Source organism: Ammospiza nelsoni, chromosome Z (assembly GCF_027579445.1).
Source record: "Ammospiza nelsoni isolate bAmmNel1 chromosome Z, bAmmNel1.pri, whole genome shotgun sequence".
In the NCBI taxonomy this organism is placed as follows: Eukaryota; Metazoa; Chordata; class Aves; order Passeriformes; family Passerellidae; genus Ammospiza; species Ammospiza nelsoni.
Genome location: NC_080669.1, coordinates 76765741 through 76785976, shown reverse-complemented (window position 1 = coordinate 76785976; position 20236 = coordinate 76765741). Strand labels below are relative to the sequence as shown.

At 41.4% G+C, this 20236-nt stretch overlaps 2 protein-coding genes across 4 annotated transcripts in view; one reads left to right on the top strand and one right to left on the bottom strand.

Annotated features, from left to right (window-relative positions):
• The window catches only part of LMBRD2 (LMBR1 domain containing 2), a 28987-nt gene extending 21299 nt beyond the window's left edge, over positions 1 to 7688 (bottom strand). For both annotated transcript variants that reach the window (XR_009420393.1, XM_059491758.1), the window contains exons 1-3: positions 7536 to 7688; positions 843 to 1069; positions 327 to 406 (exon numbers count right to left, since the gene is read on the bottom strand). Coding sequence is in view for 1 of the 2 variants with exons in the window: in XM_059491758.1 (XP_059347741.1) it covers positions 327 to 406; positions 843 to 1016 (254 nt within the window). In the remaining variant the exon portion in view is untranslated. The remainder of the gene's footprint in view (positions 1 to 326; positions 407 to 842; positions 1070 to 7535) is intronic.
• A 98-nt stretch (positions 7689 to 7786) lies between these two features.
• SKP2 (S-phase kinase associated protein 2) lies at positions 7787 to 19582 on the top strand. Of its 2 annotated transcripts, XM_059492857.1 has the most exons (10): positions 7787 to 7855; positions 8626 to 8882; positions 10351 to 10462; positions 10746 to 10889; positions 11360 to 11494; positions 12742 to 12840; positions 14301 to 14428; positions 16026 to 16077; positions 16719 to 16826; positions 17928 to 19582. In XM_059492857.1, exons 1-10 carry the CDS (start codon positions 7848 to 7850, stop codon positions 18139 to 18141), a joined length of 1257 nt encoding a protein of 418 aa, XP_059348840.1. In that variant the 5' UTR covers positions 7787 to 7847; the 3' UTR covers positions 18142 to 19582. The 2 variants fall into 2 exon arrangements, with proteins under 2 accessions (XP_059348840.1, XP_059348838.1); XM_059492855.1 differs by lacking the exon at positions 7787 to 7855 and having other exon boundaries at positions 8546 to 8882.
• Positions 19583 to 20236: the final 654 nt, after the last annotated feature.

The following is a 20236-nucleotide window of genomic DNA, read 5'->3' as shown; positions in this document are numbered from 1 at the left end:
GCATTCATCAAAGCCTCTCCTTATAACCAGGATTGCTCAAAAAGCTTAGTCCTATTGCCTTAACAAGAAAAAGGAAATCCAGTGACATTAAAAAAGAATAGTTGGGTAACGACCTAGAACTACTAAATAATTACTATGTAATTACTCTCAGCAGATAAAGATCCACCTTTCATCACCTTTTCTCTCACTCTCCTGTGTACTCACAAACTTCAAAATTTGCATCACACAGATAATAGTTATTCATCAGTATTAAAAACACAATATGCTATCAATTAAAAAAGAAAATAATAAAATACAGTCTAAAGAAAAAAACATGTAGTTCATACCTTGGAGCAAGAGTAACATAAGAGCCATTACTTTCTGCAGGACTGGAGTTAACCGCAAGCTTGCATCGATTGTAGATAGTCTAAAAGACAATTTATATCAGTGATCAAAGAGGTAAAATACTTATTTAAAAGTAGTAAGTCTGATTTTAAAAACATTTCCTGTACTCCAGGTTTACATCTGAAATTAATTATACCAATAAACATTGAAATCAACATACAATCAGCAGTCAAGTAAGTAAAATGCTGACAATGTCCTTATGCTGCCTAAACAGATAAAAAAATTGCTACAAACAAATGATGAAATTTTAAAATGTTTTAAATAGATTTGTTATCTGATGAGACGAACAAAAAGTGAAATTAATTATGAACACAAGGCATTGTCATGTTTAATTTATTAAGATACTACATGGAAGATTTCTTTGGTGTTTCTAAGAGATGGTCCCCTGCAATCACTACTTCAGAGAAATAGCGTAAAAATTTGATGCAATTAAGCAGGAAGTCCTGCACGTTTCTTACCGTACTGACATCCAGAGGCAGTATGAACACAATCAGGAAGCAGAGATACCAAGCCAATAATGTTGCTATGATCACCAGCCTGTGCTGTTTCTTGAAGTCTCCATACCGGTGAAGTAGGAATAAGGCCAGGAAAAAGACAAACACTATCTCGAGGCCCAACGCTGCACCACTCATTGTTAAATGCTGGCCCCAGCCACACCACAAGCACTTGGGAAAGCAGATCAAAACTGCAAGACAAAAAGAAATTCAATTACATTAAAATCTCTAGAAGATATTTACACAGAAGAGTTGTTCAATGGACACTTTGAACATATTAACCAACTTTTCATACTTCACATGACCAGGATTCTTATCAGACAAAACCAAAGATTTTCAGCCAGGTGCCCTGAAGTCCTCTGAAGAAATCAAAACATGTCATTCCAATGCTGTTATTTCCAGCAACATATTAGAGAAACTCCTGGTCATCATGTTGATATACAATAGATCCAGGAGGCAAATCTCTGTCCTTAAATACACTACTAGCCCAACTCTAGGTCCAGGACAAATTTCAAGATGAAAATCTATTCTGCTCTTTTTTTCTCCTTTTAGAAGCAATCAACTAATTTCTACAAAGGGTTAAATATTTATATCAAGTATTTCTGGATAGCTAATGAACAACATTTTAATGCAGTGTACCTCAAATACATATTTAAAATCTATACGTAAGAGTTAACAGAGCATAAAAACGCAGCAACAAACGTGTTAGTCTACTTGTAATGCACCTCTTTGAGGTTTGAAATTTCAAGAATTTCAATTCACCTTCCTACTCCTCCAGTGCTATTCAGAGAAACAAGGGTCTCAATTCATTTGGTATAGTTTGCCATGATGTATTTTTCCTCTGCTTGTCCTTCTGTGTTTAATTACTCTGTTACAGTCAGGACTGCTGTAAGAAAGTTCACATTGCTTCATACAGACAAGCTATGATACAAATGGACAGTGAGCTGCACAAATCCACTACAGAAAATTTCACTGACTTGCTACATTTTTATTTAAACTGCTTCAGACCTTTTGAAAAAGCATAATTTTATCACAGGCATTTTATGCATTGTTAAAAAAAAAAAAAAAAAGTTTATTACTCTGGCCAGTCTGACTTGTCTCTCCATCAAGATTAACATTTTGCTGATTTGATTTGAGAGAAATAGTTTTTGCTATGGCTTTGCTGTTAAGACTTCCAGTACTTTCACTTTCCTGGAGATCTAAAAGAAATGCTATTACTGAAATTCCCCTCTACTTACTTTTAAATCTCTTTAGAACTTGGTAAAGTGAAGCATCTCTTTTACTAATTTCTCAGTAAATTGCTTAAGCAGATCTATTAGGCTTTAGGGCACTATGTAGGGAAAACTCTCTTATTTACACTAAAAAACCTCTAAAGTTTGTGATGCCATTACTACCTTGAGGACAAAAAGGAACAATTATTCTGTGACTCCTTTTTTCCCCCTATCGAGTTACCTTTGTGTTTCTAGTCAAAGATTCACACTCTTTTTCTTTACTGCCTTTCATTAACGTGTTTATCAAACTATCAACACTTGCATTAGGACAAATCACCCCCTTACTATCTTTCTGTACTCTACTTTAGCTGAATAATTTGTACATTAAAAACTCAGGATATCTCACCTATTTCTCAATCACTTATTCAAAGCAAGTTCTTGACTGTTCTATCGTACCATTATTGCTTCCTCAGAAAAGCCTTTTCAATTTACAGTATAGCAGCCAATTCCAGAGAAGCAAAAATAACAAAACAATTACGAATCAGGTTCATTAAGGCACTGCTATCTGGCACGCAGCTTTTCGTGCCCATTACAGCCACACCTTTTGCTATGTAAACAAAAAAATTATACAGCATGCACTTCATTAGTCACAAAGTCTTATTACCGTCACACCTAAAAAGCTTCTACCAAAACACAAGGTAAAAAGTTTTTGCGCAAGATGCTGCACTCAGCTACTATCATAAGGGTACCTGCAGAAGTATTATAAAAATGTACTCAATATGCTAAAATAAAGAAGGAATTGATTCCTACCACAACTTAAATAATTTTCAAAGACAGAAGTGACTTTGTAGTTATCAGTAAACTACATCTTTATGTTCTTTTCTGGTTCCTATTTTAATCTCAAAACACAAAAAGAAAGGCCTGTTTTTTCAAAAAACTGAGACTAATAACAGAGTTGTTTTGAATTACTGTATACACATTTTAAAAATAACTGTTTAAAATTTTTAGATATAAACGATTTAAAACCAGCTCTCCACATAGAAAGATTAAACAGAAGAAACTCTACAAAGTGAGAAATGCAATGCTTGAGAGGAGCTCTTCTGATGAACTAAGTCCAACTCAACAGCGCAGACATATCTAGACCTGTGCTACTAGAATCAGGCCTTAAAACACATTACTGCAGGCTATAAAGCCATGCCTTCCTGTGGAAAGCAGCACTTGCCACCGAACCTGGTTGTTAGCTCAAAGAAAGGTAAGCTTCTTACCTATCATCCTGCTTCATCACTTTATTTAGACAGCCATCTCACTATTGGCATACAGCTACCTAGTATCAGCTGACTGGAATTCCAGAATCACTAAAAAAAATCTTGTCCTGAAATAACCACTTCAGGAGGGTTCTCTAGTACTGTACAACCTTCAGCGGCTTAGAGGATGCTCCTGCTAAAGCAACGACAAAGTAACAAGAGCCCTCACCGTGAATGGAGAAGTATTTATGGGCATACTCAGTTTCTGAACAACCACGCAACTACAGATTAATACAAATAAGATTAAAAGCTGAAACACTGGCACGAGAAGTGCAACTTAACCAATAAAACATAAGGACATGCTCTTGCGTTGGCTTAGGATTTTCCTGCTTCTTTTCAGACACAGACAAAATCAGCTAAGTTCTTAATTTTACCCAGCTACTAACACTACATGCATCATAAAGGGCTCAGTTCAGGCTTAATTCCTTTTATATGACAGACTCCCTACTATCAACAGTATTAAATTACCCTGCCAACCTGAGAGTAACTGTGCTCACAACATCTACATTACAAATGAACTACTCTGCCTGGTACAGAAATCTCAGGTTACTAAATGAAACAGCAGAGAATGAAAAACCCCATACTTTCTTAGAGCTTTAATGCACCACCAAATTTACCAAAGACACCCCAGTACTATATCCCTAAAGAAGGGCTAGAAAGACTAAAGCATATCTGTGAAGGATTCCACCAGTCTCCCAACAGAACACCTGGGGAGGCCTGAACAGATGTTAAACACTGCTTCACGTGCCTTACTAAAAAGTTTAAATAGGAATAGGATGTTTCCTTCACAAATTCAGCTTTCTTAAGGCCTCCAAATTCTTTCCCTCCAGGAAACACAACACTACTTCTCTATCCTGTATTTCTGTGGTTGATTGTTCCTGCTTAACACAGGAACAAAACTCTGCTCAGCTGTATCCGTTCCCGCCCCCTCGCAAGTTTCCAAATCTTTAAGGCATTTTGATTTACACTACCACTTTCAGAAAGACCTGAAATCTCTGGTAGTTTTGTGCCTTCTATAGTTTTAATCACCGTACTATTTCATTAGGGGAACTCTGAAAACCATTAGAAGTATTTGACAAGGAAATGGCCTCCTCAGCCACAACAGTGGCTCTTCCCAGCTTTGCTTCCCAAGAAAAAACATGCTAAGGAACAATCAAAGTCCTACTAAGCAATACATAAGATTATAAACTGATCCTCTTGTATACAGTAGGTCTATCAGTCATTACTTAAATAGATTAGATTACTTCAACTATTTGTCCTTGACAAACCGATGCTGACTTTTACTCACCTATTATATTCTATGTACTTACAAGTAGCTTTAGCACCAGATTTTTTTTTTCAGGAATTCAAGAAGAAGAGGAATCTGCCTATCTGTAGCTCTGCCTGTCCTTCAAATATTACTAATGAAGACAGCAACCGTGCTTCTGGTTTTCCTGTCTGGTACCCCAGACATTTCTAGAATACTAAAGACTTTTTTTTATCGTTCTTCAAGCATTCTCAGGTGGAGATCAAATTAATTTGAAAAAGGTACATTTCTAGACATTTTGGATATTTCAGCTGAAACACCTGAAAAACCGAATACTTACTCTGTATTTTTAAAGATCATAACTACATCTGTCTGGAGAAAATCTGTCACCAAAAAAGCTGCCAAACTATGAAAGGGATTATCAGAGACAGTCAGCAACAGAACTGAGAGCCTTAACATAGAAAAATTATATATCTGGGCAACAGCATCTGCCACCTCAAGCTGAATTCCTAGCTCACCTGCAAGTACAAAAGCTGCCATCTCCAGCAATATATCAATGGCCAGCTCAATGATGACCTTCTGCCTTTCTGTCAGAGAATAATCTGCTAGTTCTTATTATATATTCTTATTACTAGCACACTTCACTTGGCAAAAAAACCCCAGTGTTTGGTTTCTGAAGCCTGCCCTGCTCAGCAGAATTATGCTGCTAAGAGTCATAAAGAAAGACTTCACTCTACAGACATGCAGGAGCAGACTACAGCCTTCAGTACTGACAGAACTGCCCCACACCAAGAATCCTTGATACTTCCTTCTTAAAACAACAAAATGGGCTAACTTACTATTTCAGAACTGATAAACAGAGAAGAACAAGAGGCAAAGAAACGACACAAGTAGTCCCTTCAGCTATTTCAGTATTCAAGTCTGCATAGTGTGTTGTGGGGGTTTCTTTTAGGTTGGTTTCAGGTTTAGAGGAGGGGTGGCATCATGAGTTTTGTTTGGTTTTTTTCTTTGGCTGGTTTGGGTTTTTCTGTTTACTTTATTACTACACACTGGCCCTTACAGCTTGGGGGAAATAGTAAGTATTTATAAAGACAAAGAGCTGCTTTATCTCTGTACAGTGAGAAAGCTATCTAAAGAAATAAAATAGCCACAAACTGCCCAAGAAAACCAGAGAAATTATCTGATTGCACTATTTGAGAGAAACAACCTCTGAGATTAGTGCAGAAAGCAATTTGCATGGCTTTGCTCTTCTAGGACACACTCGTCGGTCTATGTACTGACTGATACTTTATTAGTACCTGTCAGTACAACTATTTTGTAATGAAGAAAAATTTTAAATTGGCTAAATATTTAATTGATACGGACCAATCGATATTTAATTCATAATAGTTCGATGTTTAGGGAAACAAGTTTTCTATCTTCTAATTAAAAAAAAAAAATGCTGGGCTGATACCACCCAAAATAGCAGTACTCTCTGATTTTGCAGGAGACTAGGTTCTACACAGTAGCACTAAATGCAAGACAAGTGCTTGACCAAGGAACACTAAGATTTTTGTGTTCAAATGCAAGCAAGCTTATTTGTTTTACATGGTGCTGCGTTGTCCTCTACCAAAGGATCACAGAATCTTTAAGGTTGCAAAATATCGCCAAGATCATCGAGTCCAATTTCTAATATATTAAATACCACAGAGGCTGAAGCTTTCAAACAGTTTAGGGAAGTATGCTGAAAATAACACATATAAGAAAATAACTCACTTATCAGAGGAACTGAAACAGAATCAAATACAAGCATTGTACAGTTGCATGCAGAATCTAAAAAAAGAACAGAAATCACTATCTGGGCTACCAGACTAATGCACGGACACAAAGCAGGTGACAGCAAGGCGGTCACATGACTGCTGCCCCAACACTGCATTCAGATAAACACACTATTTGTTAATTTCCAGACTGTAAAAAACACTGGCATTTTCCACAAAACCATCTTTTGATTACCCATGCATTAATGAAGAAGAGTGACATGATTCGCAGCGAAAAGAGGGGCTGCAGAAAAGGTGAAATAAACTCAGATTTTTTTTAAACCAAAACTCCACCTCTTTTTCATCTGATTATCTGCTTAAATAATCTTTGAACAACTGTTCCGTGAATTAAGCTAAAACTGGAAACGTTTAAAAGATACTTTTTTAAAAATTACATGGATGTTAATTTGTGTCACCTCATTCTCTGTACGTGACCGAAAGCTGTGTACTCTTTGCTACGGGCTCCATTACCACCCTCAATTTCACAGGCGCGTCTCTCCATCGTTATGCAGTAAACAAAAGACAGCATTTGAAGCAAGTGGTTGACTAATAGCGGGGCTGTAGGTGTGTTCAGACCTAGTTCTCCATCCCCACCAATTTCAAAACAAGCAGTTCGGGGAAAAAAAAAACGCAGGAAGAGCTGCATTGCTGAAAGTCCCGCGGGCTGTGAAACACAGTGTGAAAAGACTGCGGGGTTGGAATAAGCACGGTGAGGGTCAGGATCAGCCACAGACGGACAGCTTCAGGTGTTCCCAGAGGAAACCTTCCACGCTGGAATGTGCCAGCGCTCCCCGGCGCCAGGCCTGTGCGGCACAGCACCGAGCAGCTCCAGGGACACGGAGCCAGCACCGCCCCGCGCTACGTGCCCGGGGTCCCTGACGGGCGGGCAGTGCCCGGGATAAGAGCCTGGAAACGAACGCGCCCTCACCCAGCACTGCCCCGCGACCACCCTTCCCCCCGCGCCCTTGTCACCGGCGACGCGCCCGGGGGCTGCCGCTTCCCACCCGGCTCCCGTCTCCGCTCAGGAGAACGGCCCGGCCGTGACTCGGCACTGCGGCCCCGCTCCGCCCGGCCCTGCGTCCCGCCCGCCGCCGTCTCACCACGGCCGAGCCGCCGCTCAGCGTCGCGTCCCCCGCGGGGCTCCGCCGCCCGCCATCCCGGCCGGCACCGGGCTCAGAGCGTGGCGCAAGGAGCGGCAGCCGCTCCCGACTCCTTCCGCGTCGCAGCCGCCGCCATTCGCCGCCCGCCGCCGCCGGCCCGGCACGGCCCCGCCTCCGGGCGGGCACAGGACTGCGAACTACAGCTCCCAGCAGCCTCTGCGCCCTTCCCACTGCACCTTCCGGCCGGCGCCGGGATGGCGCGGTGCTGAAAGGCGCGGGGCGTGCGGCGGCGCGCGTGGGCCTCCCAGCGCCATGTACAGGTACGGGAGCGCCGGGACGCGGGAACACCGGGGCACGGGGACCCGGGAATGCGCCGGGACACGGGCATACGAGTACAGCTGGTGGGCTGCGCGGGAGCCGCGTGGCGCCCGGTCTGCGTGTGAGCCCTCGCAGATCCCTTCGGGCGGCCCGGCTGCGCGGGGATGGCTGAGGCGCTGCGTGGTGGAGCCTCGGGAGCGGCTGTGGGACCCGGGGGAGCGGGAGGGAGCTCCTGGGCGTGGGAGCGGTGCCAGGATCGGAGGTGTGTGTGCGGCCCCGCGGGTGCTCCCGGGGGAGCGGGGCTTCTGTCCTTGAGGCTGGCGGGGATGCGGAGTCCCCGGGCCGCCTCTCTCCCGGCCTCGGGGAGAGCTTCCCCCGCCTGCCCGAGCATCCCGTCCCGCTGCCCGCGCTGCCGCCGCGTCGTGCGCGGGTCCTCCCCGGTGCTGTCGCGGCAGTGTCCGGGTTCGGTGGTGTTGGGAGGCCGCCGTGTCCCGCCGCCTCCATTGGCCCCGCTCCCCGGCCCCTCACCCGCCCCATCCGGGAGCGGGGCGCGCTCGATCCCTGGCGGGCTCTTCCCCAAAGCCTGCCAGAGCGAGCACACGCCTGCGCTGTGGCCGCTGTTTGTGCTTCCAGCGCCCGCAGATCCCGCACTTAGTCTCCCTGTGTATGGTTGTGGAGCGCGAGTGACTGAAATGCTTCAAGGATCCCCATCCTGTGTTTGGTGTCAGTCTGGCGGTACCCTCAGAGCCTCTGGGTTTTGCTGTGTCTGCAGAAAGCACCTCCAGGAGATCCCATCCTCTAGCACTAATGTTTCCACCAGCTTGGAATGGGACCCCGGCAAGACCTCGGAGCTTCTCTCGGGTATGGGAGTGTCGGCCCTTAAGAAAGACAGGCTGGGCAATGAAAACACACCACAGGACCTGCTGGTGTCGTCACCCTGTCTTCCTCCAAAAAGGCAGAAGGTGAAGGACAACGAAAAGGACTTTGTTATCGTGCGCCGGCCATGGCTGCTCCGGGAGGCAGAGTCAGGTACTGTCCCCCTGTCCCAGGTTCTGCTTGCCCTTTGGTAGAGATGGAGAGTGGGCATCACAAGTCCACCCTGCTTTAGTGTTTAGTTCTTTTGCTCTTACCCAGCAGAATGGCACTTTTAGATCTAGTGGCTTTCAGGCTTGGGGTGATAAATCCTCTTTTACATGTGCCTTTAAGCCGAGGTGGTGTGTCTGGCTCCAGAATTGTAATCTGTTAAAACCATGGTTCTCTGCTGCCTGACCCCATGAGCACCTGTATGTGTGTGTGTGCGTGCTGGGGGGTTGTCCTGCGTGTCCCTGTGCTTGTTTGCTCTTGTCTGTGGGACACAGGTGGCACTTTGAACCAGCAGGGCTGTGTAGTGAATCAGTGTTTTAAGGTCGCTCAAAGAATAGGCAGCAAAAGTAGGTTTAATGAAAAGGTTTGTTGGCAACATTCACTCTAGTTACCAGATGGTTAAAGCGCACAGAGAAAAAATAAGCTAAAATCAATCAGTTTAAAACCAAAGTCAATCCAAAAACTACCGGTTTGGAGGCAGGAGGAGAAGGGTAGGTAAAGAGTGCAGGCTGAGGTGTGCCAGCAGTGTTCCAGCTCCTGATGGAAGCAAGCAACGTGAGGGACTGTGCCAGAGCTACAGGGAAAGCACATCAGAGGCTGGAAGCCTGCAGGGCTGGAAAGGGAGAGAGCAGAGCTCTTGGACTCTTGAAAGGGATATTGAAAAGGATACTGGGTTCCTTTCCCTGGTGTCAAAATGTGGTTTTAGTCTGGATGAGTATGGGGTGCAGAATAAATAAGCAGCTCTCTCCAGACATTATGCTGTCATACAGAAGGTGGAAGTGCCTTCAGACACTCCTGTTTTATATAAGATGCAGTGCTGGGTCAAAGGCAGCTGTTGCTGAGCTCCACCATCCAGAAATCTCCCATGTGAATCATGGGACACCTTCTGGGGCCCTGAGAGAAGCTGCGATTTGTACCACATTGTTTCACATAATTCTTGGCGTGGTGATAGCATGTGTGTTTTAGGAAGCAGTTTGTAGTACCTGATTTTTTTCTGTGTATCACACAGAAGCATAGCTTACCTTGAGCTCCCTTCTGGGACCCTTGTGTGCATAGGAAGAGTGGGCATTTTGGCTGAGGGGGAAAAAACCCAGGGAATCATACAAGCATTAGGTCACAAAGGCAGTAACTAAGATGCTCATGTTCCCCAAGTGAGTATGTGAGTAGTGTCCATGGCCTTACTGTGTATAGAGAGTGACTATTACAGGAACATTTGCATTTACCAGTTGTGCCTAGGCAAAGATGGTAAAAATGTCATCCTGTGAGATGAATAGTGGGGCTGATGCCTGATGTAGGCTGATGCCTACAGAGAAACTGTAAAGGGGCTTTTAACAACCAGACCCAGCAAGGCATCTGACCAGCAGGCAAAAATGAACCAGCTTTAACTAGAATGCGCTTTGCTCTTTCCCCAAAGGTATTTCTTTGGATGCACTTCCAGATGAATTGCTTCTGGCAATCTTTGCCTATTTGCCCCTAAAGGATTTACTGAAAGTTTCTATGATTTGCAAGAGATGGCATCGACTTTCGTAAGTGCTATTTCTCTTCATTCAGTACTAAGGAAAATCTTTGCTTCCATAGACCATTAAATGGTCTGGTTCTCATCTTATTTATACATATATAGTTCAATTTAGACCATATGTGGGTATGTATAACCAAAAGATGCCTCACATGTTTTAACATTATTGTAGTCTGTTAAATAGCTTTCCCTTCTCTGCCTGTTTTTGACACCAGAAACTTTCTGTAGTTCTACCCACAGCTTTGACCTGTTACCCATTTGAACTCACTAACAAGTAATATTCATTCCCCCAGATTTGATGAATCTCTCTGGCAGACTCTTGATTTGACTGGTGGGAATCTGCTGCCAGGAGTGCTTGGACAGTTGTTGCCTGCAGGTGTTACTGTGTTCCGCTGCCCAAGGTCTTGCATTGGGGATCCGTTGTTTAAAACAAGCAAGTAAGGCTTTTTCTGCATCTTCTGAACCCTGAAACTGTCTCAGATATTCAGTCTGTGTGGTTTTGGTTTTAAGGTAATAGCAGCGAGCAGCAGTGTTTGTGCTGTGTGTGGAGTGTGGACGAGCTGATCAGTGGTTAGGCATGTGTTGAAAAAGGAGGATCTGCACTCACGTGCCAGTTATTTAAAACCAAGTTGATGTGATTTTTTTTTTCAATATCAAGCACCACCCTTGCAGTTTCTATCTTGTAGAGGCCTGAATTATCATCATCTGCAGCATTTTTATGTGGTACACTCAAAAAATCATTAAACTCCAGCAGGATAAATTTTCAGATGTTATGAGGAATCAGTAGAAAAATTTTCGGCAAATTGTGCATGCTTTTAGTGTATGGGGTATATTTGTGATGTGGGGAATTTATGGAGCATGTTTTAATGCACTTTTAGTAACCTTTCTCCTTCTCTTTTTTTATTAGTCTTCTTAAAATTCAACACCTGGATTTGTCAAACTGCACAGTGTCTGCTGCAGATCTCCACAGTATTCTCTGTCTGTGTGAAAAGCTGCAGAACCTCAGCTTGGAGGGTCTAGTGCTTTCTGACAGCATCATCAAGTGAGTGACATGTTTGGGAATATTCAGTAAAGCCTTCTGTTTGGTGCCATTATTTTGTGCAGGCTAATGAAAGAATGCAGTGGGAAGTTGTTCATTGTGGGTGCATTTTGAAATGACTAGTTTAAGGTGGCCGTTTAGTTTTGGGGTTTTTTTCCTCCCAATTCTCCAGAGTAGCAGGAGGTTGGAGAAACTGCTCACCTCTCTGTGTATGGATCCATATTCCCACAGCTGAGCTGTACAGCAGAGCTACTTTTATTTTTCCGTTTTTTTGCTCCCAAGAGAACTTTGTGTTTGGTGTGTAGGTTCTTTTCTATTCCAAGGGCTCTCAGTAGCTCTCCCACCAGGTACCCATTGTGCTTCTGCACTGTTGCTCACTTTTTTTATTGAACTTATGAAGTCTTTGAAGATTACAGATTCAGTCAAGCAGATTAAGTGTTTTTTGGTTAGCTGCAAAGACACTAATGGGTTTGTAGTCAACCTCCTGTTCCATCACACCACAGGATTGTGGAGGTGCCACCTATGGACAGATGTCAGAGGTGCCACCTAGGTCAGATGGCAGAGACCCTGGCTTTCTGATACTTTCCTCACTCCACAGAGGGGAGTAAATAAACCAGAATAAAAATAAACCAGTATAGTTTGGCTTTTTATACCATTAGTAGTAACAGTTAAAACTATCAGAAAATTGGGTACTAATCTGGCAGTAATTATGGAATTTTATCACCTTCTGAACAAATGTGCATACTGAATGTTCCAGGTTTTGCTAACCGGATATGTGCTCTAGTCTTGCAAAGAAATGCATTCAGGGGATGCTGTTTGGACGTGGGCTTTTTCCTGGAATAACCTCCATCTTGCAGAGGGGTGACATCAGAAATGGGATGGTTGCTTTGTCTTTTGTAGAGCTGTAGTAATCTCTGATAAGCTGTGATGTATGTTTATTGGCATACAACAGTAGAAGGTGAAAAGAAACCATTTCCTTGTAAACTTGGTTGTTTATAAATATGCAGACTTGTCAGCAGTGTCATACATAGACAAGTGTCCCTTTTAAGGTTGTGCTTTGATGCAGTAGTACAGAGTTTAGGCCCTTAGTGACGCAGGTTAGTCAGCTGATTAAATATGCAGTACTTCATATTTAATGAACAATTGCCTGTCCAGGAAATTAGGTCTTAAAAAAAGGCACATCATAGCAAAGCAAGCAATGTTACAACATTTAAATTTTATCATATTTTTCTTTTTTCTTCTCTCTACAGGAGCATTGCTAGAAATCCCAGTTTGATACGACTAAATCTCTGTGGGTGCTCAGGATTTTCTGCAGAAGCCTTGGAGCTGATGTTGAGCAGTTGTTCTATGTAAGACAAAACCAGGTTTTGCTATTCCTGAAACAAATTATTTTTTTTTCCTTGGGCATCCCAGTTATTCTTGTATTTTTTTTTTTTTAATATGCCTGGTTTTGGTCCTAAATGCCTAACAGTTGATTATTGGCTGAATAATCAGGTAATTTCTTCCCATCAAGCTATTTTCTTCTTTAATAACAAAGATGTACTTTTGTAGTTTTTCATGGGTTTTCTGAATCATCCGCTTGGCTGGGTACACCCCATTTATGTTCCTTTGACATCATGTAAATTTGATTTTTTTTTTTATGAAAATAACGTATGATTCTCACAAAGACCAAGTGTGTGTTTTGGAACTGCAAAGTTCCCTCTGCAGTCAGAGTACAGGATGAGTCGCCGAGAACACTGTGCCTTTCCATGGTAGAATAATCCTTCAGTAACCTTCTAGTTTATGAAGGGCTGTGTTCAGATTGACAGCTCCAGTGATTAAACCATCTGCTGACAGAACGTCACTGAACTGGGCCCCAGTGAATTTGGGATTTATATCCCAATCTTTCTGCTGACTTGCTGTGACCTGCAGGACAATGTACATAATCATTCCTTCTGCGAAAGGATGTTTTTTAATCAAATTGTGAGTTAGTGGACAGCCAGAGCCTTAATCTTTCTGTCGCTTGGTCTGATTACTCAGATCATGAGCTCTTTAGGGGATGGCAGTCGGTGCAGTGTGCAGTGAATACCAGATGGCAAATCTGATCCTAGGAATGCTAGTGGCAATTTAACTGTTTTTTCATTTTATGTAGAGTGCCAGCTAAATGCTCTAGTTGTGCATTCACTGTGTCTCTGTCCCTTGGTTACAGCTACAACACCTGCACACAGAACAATACTTTGTCCCAGCCCTATGGTGACAGGCTATAGGTAATCAAGCACGTAAAGAGAGTTGAGCTCACAGCATGACCAGTGTTTATATAAAACTATGAATTATTTTATGCTAATTAGGATTAATTGGTCATCTGACCAATGCTAATAATGAATGGTAGTTTTTCCTCTCAATGTGACCATCTGTTCATTTGTAACAGATTCAGGTCACAAACCCGATGAAAAGACAGTGTCTCCTTGTGGCAGTTCCTGGAGAGAGCCTTTACTTCCTAAGCCATTACTGAATCATTCCAGTTGAAAGTGGCTTTGGGAAGTCACTTTAACCCCTTTCCCAGACCAGGGTCTAAAATTAGCACTGTCCATGTGGATGAGGATGTTCTCTGGTTGTATCTTGAAAATCTCCAGAGACAGATTTGGCTGGGTAACCTGCTCCATTCATTAGTGCTTAATTATTGTCATACTAGAATTTCTAGGCATGAATACAGTAAGTTCGCAGTTGGTATGTTACAAGTATTTGCTTTAAAAGTATCAAGTGTAATAGAAAATAACAGAACTTGAACTGCATTCCAGCCATTCTTGTTAACAACTTTGTCTCTGTGTAGGCTGGAGGAGCTGAACCTGTCCTGGTGTGAATTCACAGCCACTCACGTCAAAGCAGCAGTCAATCATGTTACTTCAAAGATCACCCAGTTAAATTTAAGTGGATACAGAGAGAATCTACAAATAGCAGGTAAACAGCAGTGTGGCAAGCAATCCCACTATGGGATGAAGCAGTAGGCTTTACGTTTTCTTCTGCTTGGCATTCACTCTTTGTATAGAAGAGTCATGTACTAACAGTAACTTTTGTGCTCTGTACAGTTTGAAATTCTTGCTGTCAGAGACTCTTACTACAGAGTTCTAGCTCCAGCATGAAGGGTGAGATGATTTTTCTTCCGAATTTAGGAACAGTCAAGTGAAAACTAATTTTTTTGTTCAGCTGAAAGCTTCTTCACTTTACTTGTGAAGTCCTGGAAGCAGGACTTTGTGTGCTATGAATTAGCTCCAGGAACAGTATCTGGAGGGTTTCTTAAGCCTTCTCATGTTGTGTCTGCTGGAAACATCTTCTAAAAGAGAACAGTCATAGTACGTGCTTGAGTTTCAGACTGACATCCAGATATGAGTTAATCTGGACGGCAATCTTAGCAATCAACATTTAACCACTTAACTTGCTACTAGCTCTAGAAAGAAAAGTTCTATTAAATTGGAGGGTGATAGAAAATGCAGGTAAGTCAAGATCTGGGGGAGGGTACATCAAAATGAAAAAGAGCATAGCTAAAGGGTGAAAGTCCTTTTCTAGTAAAGAGAATTTAAATTTTGCAATGAGTGAATATGACAGTGGGGTGTTGGATGACATACAGGAGGTGACCTCTCATTTCTATTTAAACATCACACAGACACCCTCATGCATTCTCTTTGTGGGAAAATAGGCAAATCTTATCTCAGCCCCAAACTCAAAAACAAATATGCTACATAATCTTCTCCACATCAGGAATTTGAACCTTGATCCCTGTAATTGAACCATTAGAGGCCATGTGCTGACCTCTTCCATTTGTCAGACACTTTCTCTGAGTGTCTTTACTCTGTTTCAGTGCAATGTATCAGGCATAAGACTTAGGACATAATCAAGGTATTGTTTTGTTTAGTTTCTGCACATGAATTCTGAAATATCAAAATTCTGTTGCACATTGTTGAGCACCTTGCAATGGCTTTTAGGTAATGCCTGAACTACAGCTGATCTGTGCGTCTTGCAGACAATGAAAGAAAGTCAAAAATTTAGTTTATATCAGAAAAAAACATAACTTTTTGTCATGAGAACTTTTTGTGGGTAAAAATGGTCATGTCTAAAGGATTTGGTGCTCTGAAAGGATATTTGATATGTGAAAAATTTTCATTATTTTTCCACTACATGTAAATATTTCAGGCAGCTCACCATTACTAGGTCTTCAGTAGATTTCACAAAAATATTATTTGAATTATTGCCTTCCTAATTTAATGGTTGATGCAACTGATTTCTAGGGATAATTTGCTGAACTAAATCTAGGTTTCTGAACTTCTTTTAACCCTCTGAACTAAATCAGGGGGTTAAAAGAAGTCCATGTAAGGTATCTTCATAGGCAGACTGTATGCTCTAACTCTTAAGCATGTATCTTTTATTTTAAAAATTGTGCTTCAGTTGTGGGGTTCCAGTAGGAAACACATAAATGAACATGTGTGGACATCAGCAGGCTGTGTAAAGCACATCCTCTTGCTACTGAAAGACGGACTGACTCTGTGTTATCTCTTTTCAGATGTGAAAACGCTGGTGGAGAGATGTCCTTTGCTTGTCCATTTAGATCTCAGGTAAGAAAACCTGTGCAGCCAGTCCTTAAATCCTTGTGGTTCAGGGGATTAGCACTGAGGCAAGGTTGTGTAGGTAGCACTGCACATCCAGAAAATACTATTCAAGCTAAACCTACAAAAGATTTGCTATCTGACATGACCTAATCTGGAGCAGGTAAGATGTCTTGTTACCCCAGCATAAATGTCAGGTACCTACAGGGTTTGTTAACTAACCAGAGGTGGTAATTGATAGGTAGAAAGGAAGGAAATATTTAGATGCCTACAGTTCATTAGCCTAGCATCCCTGAGAGGGTTTAAGTCATCTCTAATACTAATTTGGTACTTGGCCATATAACTGTAAAAAAAGGTATGTTTTGGTTTTTACTTAGTGACTTTCAGTATTTTGAAATCTCTGGAGAACTTGCCTATTCATGGCACAGGTTCTGCTGCAGAGTATCTGTATGAAGAGAAACTTCTGCTTCACCTGCCCCTTCGCATGCACAGCACATACACGAGAGATGGGTTGCTTCCACAGTCAGTGAAAACATACTTTGGTGATAGAAAAAGTAGATACTCAGTGAATTCCTCTGGCTGAATTTTTAAAATAGCAAATTTACTGCTGCTGTGTACTTAAGACTTTATTTAATGTGTTCTCTGTACAGTGACAGCATGATGTTAAAGCCTGAGTGCTTCCAGTATTTTAAACAACTTGTGTTCCTACAACACCTGTGCCTTAGCCGATGTTACCAGATATCACCTGCTGCCTTAGTGTAAGTAACCTCTAATTAGCTTTGATTTGCTGTTCATGCAGAGGGTGAATTAATTTAAATTTGCTTTATTTTATGTTTAGAATTGCAAATACTGTTTCAAAAAAGCTAATGGTACGAGGAATCACGTGTAAAGCTAAGATAAAAGAACCCAACTGTTAGAACCTGTTATCCTCTGAGAATCCAGACTGGAATGAAGCTGAGATAATCTTTCAGTGGTGTCAGTCTGTACTCATGGACCTGGCTGCTCCATGCATGCCTTGTGTCTTGTGTTAGTGGCATTATACCAGTGGTACTCATTGCTGGCATGGGAGGTTGCAGTCCTGCCAGTGACCAGGACTGATGTCAGACTGAGTGTGGAGGAAGGTTTGGAATAGCTGGCAGAGTTGACAGTACCGGCTGGACTAGTAAGCTGTAAGTAAGTGTGTATTTGCTTTTGTGTGCACTTATATCAGTTATTGATTGTGATTCAAATATGGTTAAGAGTGACTTGCTCATGAGGTCCTTCTGCTTTTTATTAGTATAGAAGCTTTCAAGTCCAGTACTTTCAGGAAAGATGTCAACACAACAAGAAAAAAGGTTGAGAGGAACAGGAAAATGAGGATCTGAAGAAACTTTGCTGTGGCAGCACATGCCTCAGCCTTTTGATTTTGTCCTGTACTTGCTTGTAAGATACACAGTTCAGATGATGACTGGGAAAATGTAAAGCAATCAAGAAGCTGGGTCTGGCTACTCACCAAAATATTGCTCCAAACTGGGGACTTATTGATGGTACTCAGGGGCTTGTTTCCCCTGAGCCACATCCTGGAACTTCATCTGTGCAATTTACTTCACTTGTTCTAGATTTTTAAGTCCAAGGATATGAAAATGGAAGAATCAGTTTGTTTTCAGTTTGTGAGAGAGACTAGCAAAAAAGTAATTTATTCAGCCAGTTTGCTGAAGTATCAGTGTTGAGTACTAGTTTCAATAAAAAATGTGCTTAAGTAGTTTACCCTCTTCTAAAAAATTAGTAAAAATGGTGTTATGTAGCTTGGGTACAGGCTGAAAAACCCCCAAAAATGTTTTCAGTTTCATGGTTAATTTGCTATCTCTCTCTCTTTCTAGAGAGCTTGGTGAAATTCGAACACTGAAGACTCTTCAGGTATTTGGAATAGTCACTGATAGCTCGCTGCAGCTCCTCGAGGAAGCACTACCTGACATGAAGATCAATGGTTCACACTTTACCAGCATTGCAAGGCCAACTGTTGGCAATAAAAAGAGCCATGAGATTTGGGGCATCAAATGCAGATTGACACTGAGAAATCCTAGTTTCTTGTGATCATGTACAATGCAGTTGATGCCATGGACACTGTGCGTTGAAGCTCCTTAGGAAAAAAAAAAGTGCTGGAGCACCTTTTATCATAGTACTGTTACTGTCTAACTTGGTTTTACACCCTAATGTTTCATAATATTTTATATCAGTTTTTTGTACTTAAAGCCTTTAGAAATTGTGGATCTGTGAGCAATTACAGAATATTTCTTTCAGCCTTTCTTTTTTACAGGGGATCTTTGAAAAAAAAAAAATGAAACAAATCACCGTCAAGTGATTTGATAAGTACAAATCAATTACTTACATTGATAAGTAATGTCAGCCTCTAGCAACTGTCTGCAGCTTCTGGAACAGCTTGCAGAGGTGCTAGAAATCTTTGTAGAGTTTATTAAGGAGTTTGCAGAATTCAAAATGAATACTTCTATGTATTAAATCTGTTCAGCTATGTTGACTGAAGAAAAGATACTGCAGGATGAATGAATCAAGCTTGAAAACAGTAAATTGGGGATATCTACACAGAAGCAGCTAAGAGCTCAATACCTTACAAGTTAAGCAGCATAAAGGAGCTATAGTGAAGTTTTTATTTAGGAGGCCACAAATGAAACTTTTGTCGTTAGTATCCTTCATTTGTTGCCAAATACAGTCTGAGTAGCCTGTTCAGAATTAGCATCTGTAAAAATAGATGCTGGTTGTCCATTATTTCATGTTGTGGTCCTGGGTTTTCTGATTACATATTAGTAGCTTTGTGCGCCTGATCGTAGATAAAACTTTCTCTAAGATCTTTTCTAAGTGCAACTGTTACATTGGTAGAAGTTTAGCAGGAGGAGGGCTCAAGGAGTTCTACATATGACCAAAAACCAGAACCTGGGACTACAGTGTAAGAATGCTAAAAGGGAGAGATGCTTTGGTGCTATCAAGAGACATACATTTCTTTTTTATATTAGTTTGTTTGTAGTAGCACTTTGCTTCTTGTATTTGTATCACTAACCACTATTATCTAGTGTTGATTTTTATTTTAAAGTCATAGGAGAAGCTGAGTAACTGTCCAAAAAGGAAAAAAAAAAACAAAAGATAGGGACAGGTAATGATTTTAAATAAACCGTTCATTTGCATCTGTTATCAGGGTCCTTCCTCATGCATAAGCCTAGAATGTTCCAGCAAGTGTTTTAGCAAAACTTGGACCCTCTCTAGGACATAAACATGCTGCTGTTTTTCCCATGAATGCAGTAAGCAAGCAGCTGAATTTATTCATGGATGTTTTTAAGAGTAGCCAACATATTACTTTAGGTGTTTACATAGATACAGCTTCTTGAGAGAAAGCATTCAGAAATGAATACCTGGTAGTGCAGAACAGATTGCTTACTATGGAAAGATTGTATGAGTACTAGAATTCGATATTTAACTTGACCTTCTAGAATATAGTAAATAAAGCATTATCTTTTTAACCTAAGGTGGTTTTTTGTTTTTATTAAATTTAACAGTGTAAATATAAATAACAGGTGTTAATAATGGGTTTGTATCCCCTGTGAAGGAGTAAATGGGCAACACATCTTGTGGAAGTTGGAGGATACAGAATATTCTACTGCCTCAGTTTGCTGCCTTAGAATTATACCTTAAATTACTTCAAGAAGAAAAAGTAAATCCTTGCAGCACAGCATTACTGAAAATTCTTCTTCTTATGCACAATGTAATTCCATGAAACTTCTCTTGCATTTAATAAAGATCTAAGAAATTGCTTTATTTTACAGAATGACTGATAGATGGGAGAGTGCTTTCCCTGGTTTGCCACCAACTTTGTGTCATGGGTCAAAAAGAAATTTCTCCAAGCAGTGGTGGTTTAAAGGACAGGGTGTTATGAAAACTACTTTCAGGATTTATTAGACTATGCTTTAAAACCCTGTGCAGATTTGGAACAGTAGTAGGCCTTTGACTAGGAGGAAAAATTTTACATACCAGATTCAGTGTTGGAAGGGGATCAGCATCACTGTTGCATATCTATTTAATAGTTATGATGACAGCTTTAGTAGACATGAAAGCCCTTTGGACAAGGTGCTCAACTGAACCTTTCTTAAGGGAAATAATAAGTAGCTCTAAACACTACATA